The following is a 7774-nucleotide window of genomic DNA, read 5'->3' as shown; positions in this document are numbered from 1 at the left end:
TAACGGTAGCCAACTACAGCTTTCCGCACTCAATATTGGCCCAACGATTCATCATACAAATACATGACAATATGTGACGTCACCGTTTGAAAATATCAAAAATTAGGCATCTTCCCCCGAATCACTCTATACGTTGCAGTCAAAACCAGTTTTTAGTTAGGATGCGTTTTAACTAGATGAAACTAGTTTATACTGGATGTCTTTGTTAAAACCCATTTTGTCTAGTTGAAACTAGAATTTACTGCTAGTCAAAAATGAATTTGAGTTAAAACTAGTTTCAACTAGACAAAACGGGTTTTAACAAAGACATTCAGTATAAACTAGTTTCAACCTGTTAAAACGCGTTCTAACTAAAAACGGGTTTTGACTCTAACATATACATAAACATTTGTAGAAATGCCTTATACAGACCCAGTGCCACAAACAAAATTTCCCATTTATTAACCTTAAACTGCTTTAGAATAGTCATATACTTTGACATTCAAAAGTTTGAATTAACTTAAAAACCTATATCAGTTTAAAATAAACAAATAGCCTATACTTAAATATTTTGCTTTTAAGAATCCTTATTATTACTATTTGTCAACTATAATGTAATCCTTTATGTATATTTTTGTATTTTAGGCCACTCACAGTGGAGAAATACTGTATATCAAAAAACATTTAAAATTAATTAAATTAATTAACAAATATTTCTGATTCCTAGATAAAGAATAGATTTAAATTTCTAAATTTTATGAAAATTTAAGAATTTTCATAAAATTTATTTTATCTTATAGATACAAATACTCCTTGACTTACAATGTTTCAACATTTGATATTTTGCACATATGATGGTTGATGCAAGTGAAGCAGAAGTGCAGGAAAACAGAATTTGAACTCTAGCTACTCTAGTGATGCATTAATGATCTTTCTTAAGACTTTTTTTATATATACTATTAAATATCTTCATGTGTTTTACAGTATACCCATTATGTCTGCAAAGAATCCCACTATTTCAATGAGAAACTTAAGATAATATCTAATCATGGCAGTTTACAGCAATCACTCACAAATTTAACCTTCTTTAAGTTCAACATTACATACTGTATAACCTTGCATAAAGCCTATTTATTTTTTTATTTTTATTTTTGACTTATGATGTGTTTTTCAGAACATAACCTTATCATAAGTCAAGGAGAGAGTGTATTTTAATTGTAATAACATACATACATTATAATCCCTAGTAAAAAGTATTTGAACATGATATAAGAAAATAAAACTGTTTAGTTTGAGCTCATTTTTACAAGAAAATAAAATGTAATGCTCAAAACAAAAATATATGTTTTATTCATTGGGTTATTAAGTGTTTATCACTTTAATTTCAAATGGATAAACCAACCATTTTCCAAAAAAGTTTTTTACATAAAACAGCATTGGAAAAAAGTTTTTTCATACAGGAAGTTGGAGAAAAGTATTTGAACAACAATAAAAATAAAAGAATTACATTCAAAATACCAGAGGTTACTGGTTTGTTCTTCTCTTGATCTTATTACAGCTTTTATGCATCTTGGCATTGTCAAACTTATTTCATTGAAGGTTTCTAAAGTTATTGTACTCCATTTAATTTTAATGACTTCTTTAAGTTCAACTTTATTAGTTAGTGCTCTTTCATCAACCAGCATTTTCAACTTTGCCCATAAATTTTCAAGAATGTTCAAATCTGGGCTATTTGCAGGCCTGGTTAATGTTTTAACACCCTAACACAGTAAGATGCCGCTTAACGCTGCCTTGATTAATGCTGATTCAATATAATGTGGTTTGCTCAAAGCCTAAAAAAAGCAAATATCACAGGCAATATTAACTTCACTTAGCAAGAATTAACTGATAAATGCACGAACGAAGTATAGAAGAAATTATGGCTGAAGGTATCCAAAAATTCTCAATGAGAAGAGCCTATTGCTGTATCATTAGGCTGACCAAATTGTCAACCTAATCAATACAGCAGGACTAGGATATGTAAACGAGCAGGATATTGAGGAATTACTGCAGGTTTCTGGCAAGAGCCTTACCAACGATGACCTTCAAGAACTGGCAGAAAAGGAATTCACGTAGAACTAAAAAATAGTGATTCTGAAAATGAAGAACCCAAAGAATTTCTCTACAGATTTCCTTAGTAAAAGTTTGGTAACAATAACCAGAATCGTTGATCAAATTGTAGCAAATGATCCAGGTTTTGAAAGGAGTACAAAAGCAAGACAAGGCATTTTGGGTGTAATATCTTGCTACCGAAATTTGCTTAAAGCAGGGGGGTCACCATACTTTTTTCACAGCAAGCCAGATAACCAAGAGAATGACACGCACAGGCTGCATAACCATTTTGTTCAACCCAGTACAGTGAATACAAAAAAAATAAAAACAACAACATATTTATTTACCAATACACAAACACGATCACTGCAGCAAGCTCATAATCTCTTTTCTTATAAACTTCATTACAGTACAGTAGAGCATCGATTATCCGGCCCCCAATTAACCGTCACATCGGTTAACCGACCTTTCTAGTCGGCAAATTTCAAATGTCCGCTAGTGATGTGGCATTACAATATTTGGCTATGTCTTGGCTACTTTAATATTATTTTTGTTAAAGTTTTGCATGTTTTAGCTAGCAACATCGCTCAACCATGAAAGGAAGGCCAGTATTTAAACGAGGCTTAATTTTCTAATTATGAGTGGTTGTTTGTTTTGTGAGCAATAAAATAATTTTGAAATAATTTTTAATGATACAATAGCGACGATTATTATTTTAAAAAAAATTTGTTAGGCTAAACATCGATGAAAATTCAATGCAAAGTTGTTAATAGCAATATATTAATAAACTAATTACATGGGATATACTAATATCCTAATATACTATACTAATAATGTATTTTTTCCCTTCTTTTCGGTTATCCGATTTTTTCAGTTATCTGACCAACCTGAGTCCCCAATTGAGTCGGATAATCGATGCTCTACTGTACTTGCACAAAAGAGCTCTGATATCCAAAGTTGCCAAATTTTTTATTTCACTTATTTCACCAAACTATGGCCCGCAGGCTGGATCTGGCCCACAAGGTCAGTTCATCTGGCCTGCCATTGCATTGTATCACAAATGAGACAAAATGTAATTATTTACATGAACCCTAAAAATTATTTACTGTCAGATGCAAAAATCAAATTGGACCACTTCTGGCATTTTTATTTACAGTTATTTTTATTTTTTCTACCTAGTAAGTTTACCTACAAACTATGATATTTCCATGTAAATAATTACATTTTATCTCATTTGTGACACAGTGTGATGGCAGGCCAGATGAACTAACCTTGTGGGCCAGCCCACCGGCCATAGGTGGTGACCCCTGGCATAAGGAAAGAAAAAGAAAGTGACAAATGACACTAGATGACTTCATTGCAAAAAGTCAAGAATTTCAGAAAAGCCAGGACCTTCATCACAAAAAACAAACTTTACATTTCTGTGTGCATATGTTTATGTTATTTAACATATATTATTATGCAAATTAATATAAAAATAATTTAAAATTATAGTAAAATATGTTTATTTTTGGTCACGTGTTCCCCTTTCCCTATTTTACTCTGTGTTAAAATGACCTCGTTTAATGCTGTTTCATTAAGTGGGATCTTACTGTGTTTCTGAAATTCTTTAATTTCTTTGGTAGGATGGCATGTGGCATTATCAATCTGAAAACATCAACATCACTTCTGCTGTTAGGACTCATTAAGAATACACATATTTCCAGATTCAATAGCTGACATGCAGCCTTAAATCATTAAACATGTTGGTATTCAGGCAGTCTTCTTTAAATTTCTCATCTGCACCAAATGAATTTTCTTGCATCATACCACACCCAATGCATATACAATGCTCATCTGAAAAAAATAACCTTTTTTGCAGTCTTCTACAGTCTAATTTTTGTACTGTTTTGCCCACTTTAAACAATTGTTTTTTTTTTTTGTTTCTTGGTCAGAAAGCACTTTGAAAATGAATATCTCATGTCATTCAGTCTATCTCTTACAGTTTTATCACAGATACTTGTTTTATTTTTCTTCCATTTTACATTTAATTGTTTGGAAGATATTTTTAAATTTTTTAAACATATTTTTTTCAATAGGCAATCTTAAGCCTTGTTTTATGACACAGGAAACACCTATGTATCTCCTGTGTCATTAAACTTTTTTCAAGTGTAATTTACACTTCCTAATGACACAATAATGCACATTGCAACTTTTCTTTGGTTTTTTCCATCTTGTAGCAGCTTTGTAATTTGTTTTCTCACATCATTACATAAATTCCAGAGGCAGGGGGTCATAAAAAGTGATAGAAGCACTGCTTCCCGTGCATCGTATCTTTATAATTTGTTGAAAATTAAATTATTTCATTACTCAATTTCAAATAAATTTCTTCTGAGGAAAGGAGTCCTGGCTGCCCCATTGTGGGCCTAGCCAAACCCATAATAAGATTGCCTACAAAAAAGGCCATCTTAGTGCCCACAGGGTGGCAAGAGTTAAAAAAAAAGTCCTTTACTGGTTAGGTGCTTCTACTAGTTTTAAACCCAGGCTTTGCAAATGCTAAATTCTTTGATTGGGACCATTGTTTAAGCAAAAACAAGTAAAATATCAGTTTACTTAGATAATGATACAAACATACCACTTAAAGCTAATGGTTTCCTCCATTCAAATTAGAATACTCAAATGTGTAAATTTAGAACAGTGTTCAAATACTTTTCTGCAACTACCTGTATGTTCAAAAACTTTTTCCAATACTGCTTTATGTGGGAAAATTGTTTCGACTGCCATATCAAAGTGCAAGGCAGTAACAGATGTTGTGCATTCCATTAGGCAGAGAAACTGTGAAAGTTGAATAGGTAATTTTGAAAACCCACCAAAGTGACTTGTAAGTGGCTATGCAGTAGTCAAACGCAAAATGGCTTCTCCACAAGAGCAGGCGCAAGTTGTGTGGTGGTACGTTGAAACAAATTCCATGATTCCAGCAGGACGGTGCCCCTCCACATTGGAGCCTGCATGTTTGACATTTCCTCGACAAACAATTTCCGATTATTGGATTGGGAGCGGAGGACCGATACCGTGGCCTCCTCGATCGCCGGATATTATGCCTTTAGACTTTTTCTTTTGGGGATTTGTCAAGGACAAAGTTTTGACCAAGTCAAGACCAAGAATTTTGACCAATGTCAAAATTCTTGGTCCGCAGCAACAGTATCGGTCACAGAATTTTGACCAATGTCAAAATTCGTGGCTTTCGACATTTTCATGTGCACATTCACGATACTGTTTCTGCCGTCATGCCTGAGATGCTTGAAAGAACCGGGCAGGAAATGGAATATAGACTTGATGTTCTACATGCAACAAAAGGAGCTCATGTAAAGGTTCACTGATTTTTTTAATAAAACTTTTTGAGTTTTTCATCATAAAATATGCATTACTTTACATCCTTCCTGAGTGGTAGATTTTTTACAACAGTTTCAAATGTGTCAGGTTCATGGTGGATACCCTGTATACATATACACATACAATCTCTAAAAAAAAGTAAAAATGATGAACACATTTATATTGTGAGGCCAGGACCACACACTCCCCCTCGGACGGAAACCGGCTGTCGAGCTAAAGTCAATATATCGGTGACTTATTACGTAAATAGGACCGGTGTGACCAAGGAACGGGGTGCAAGACGATTTAATTGTCGCATTCCAGCCCTAATTGACAGATTCACAGTCGTCAATCGTGAGAACGATCGAGGGATCGACCGTCGGGGAACTTTGGACGGTCACCTTACATCGAGTTCAAAGCAGGTCCTGCTGACACTCCTGTGGAGAGGGCGGCGGCTGAGACAGCGTCCTCCTCTCCGGGACCGAAAAATAGACATTAGGTGACAATTTACGAGACCGTCATCCGGGAGAGGGCTNTCCAATTTTTAAACCATTGTATTGCTTGCGTTCTATTTTACATTCTTTTTTGTTTTAAAGTGGCTTAACTGAAGAAGACTATTAAAAATAGTCAAAAACATTATTATTTTTATTAAATATTTCGTTGCTGGAAATACTAAGGTATTTGGTTATTTTAAGTATTTATATTCCAGTAAGTTATTTGTTTTATTGAATTTTCAATAGTTGAAGTTGAAACAAAATTACAACTTTTTTGAATATAATTTTGTAGCATCCAAAATGGGAAACATCAAATTTCTTATTTTGTTCAATTGATTTTACGAGATCTTTTACAATAAGTTTTTATAATTAAGTTTCAAATTTCAAATAACTCTTTGATCAAGCAATTGAAGAAGTTCCATTACATTTGAAGTAATGAAATTAATTCAATAGCTTTTCAATTTTCTACTCATATGTGAGCAATACAATTATCAATAATAAAAGCTACTTTCTTTTCTGATGCAAAATTATTGTCTATCTAATTAAGTGACATGCTTTCAACAGCATGTTCTGAGATGCAGGGTACAAGTTATACAAAAAAAATAATGGTATATAAAATTTTATATAATGTTTAATATTTAGTGATATTTTTAGATCTGAAAAAGCAGTCATCTATTGATTCCATTTCTTTACTAATATGAACTGAATGTGTCAAACAAGTTTTCAAAATGTAAAACACTTAAAATTGTTTGGGAATTTTTAGAATACATATAACACTTGCTATATTTGTTATAATTTTTAATAAATGTAAAATTAAAAACTAACAATGAAAAATAATTAAAAATAATATAATTAGAAAAAATATCTTACATTGTATGTGCCAGGCTCTCCAAATAATATTATTCAGACGAATCTTATCTTTAAGTCGCAATTTTAACCCTTTGAAAGTTTTCCATCTTGGAGAAGTCAATTTTCCACTGAAGTTTTTAAATAAAATTAAGATTATTACATACAACATAATAATAGTTATATTAAAGCATTATTGAATATAAAATATTACAAAAATCATTAGGAATTCTGATAAAATATATTATTATTATTATTATTATTATATTCAATATAAGAAAATAATTTGGAATTTGAACAACATGAAATTAAAATTGTTATATTAAGTAAATTCTAAAATAAATAATACAACAATCTTATTTTTAGTGACTTAAAAAATAGGTGGAATTGGTAATTTTTATCTAATTTCTCTGTCTTCAATAAATGTTTGAAAATATCCTATTAATTTCAAATTTCAATCTCAAAATTTGATCAGGCATATTTTAATAGCTACAAGAATTTCAGTTATTGATATAAATTTATTTTATTATACGTAAATATATAATATAAATTACCATATATTTAATTTATAAGCAATGTATTGTGAAAATTCTCCCAATCTAAGCATTTATTCAATAAATATCTTGAATAAAAAGTGGAAATCAACTCTCCTAATGATATATAGTGTATATATATATATATATATATGATGTGTGTGTATGTGTACATGTACTTGTGTAGTATTTGTGTGATTTGTGTGTGTGCATACATATAAAAAAAAAGAAGCTAAGGAAAAAAATTAATGGCATTGTAAAGAACAAACAATAGTGACTCATTAAAGAAAACAGCATTAGAATTTGGTATCAGGCCAACAATAGTCAGAGATTGCAAGATCTGTTAGAAAAACACTGTTCATCAAAATAAAATTATTTTAAAAATAGACTATTCCAAAATTATTGCAAAGCATTGATGATGATAAATAATAATTCTTTTCAATATATTGCAAATCAATTTAAAGAATACCGGAGAATATC

General features: G+C 31.3%; 1 protein-coding gene across 1 annotated transcript in view; it reads right to left on the bottom strand.

The window, feature by feature from the left end:
* Window positions 1–6785: 6785 nt before the first annotated feature.
* The window catches only part of LOC111639678 (MLX-interacting protein-like), a gene marked incomplete at its 3' end in the record, with an annotated part of 25281 nt that continues 24292 nt past the window's right edge, over window positions 6786–7774 (bottom strand). The window contains exon 2 of the mRNA XM_023385598.1: window positions 6786–6892. Coding sequence (XP_023241366.1) covers window positions 6786–6892 — 107 coding nt within the window. The remainder of the gene's footprint in view (window positions 6893–7774) is intronic.

The sequence above is a fragment of the Centruroides sculpturatus genome, unplaced genomic scaffold, assembly GCF_000671375.1.
Source record: "Centruroides sculpturatus isolate CEXI.00-Female unplaced genomic scaffold, Cexi_2.0 scaffold1374, whole genome shotgun sequence".
Classification (NCBI taxonomy): domain Eukaryota; kingdom Metazoa; phylum Arthropoda; class Arachnida; order Scorpiones; family Buthidae; genus Centruroides; species Centruroides sculpturatus.
This window is presented reverse-complemented; position numbering and strand designations above follow the sequence as displayed.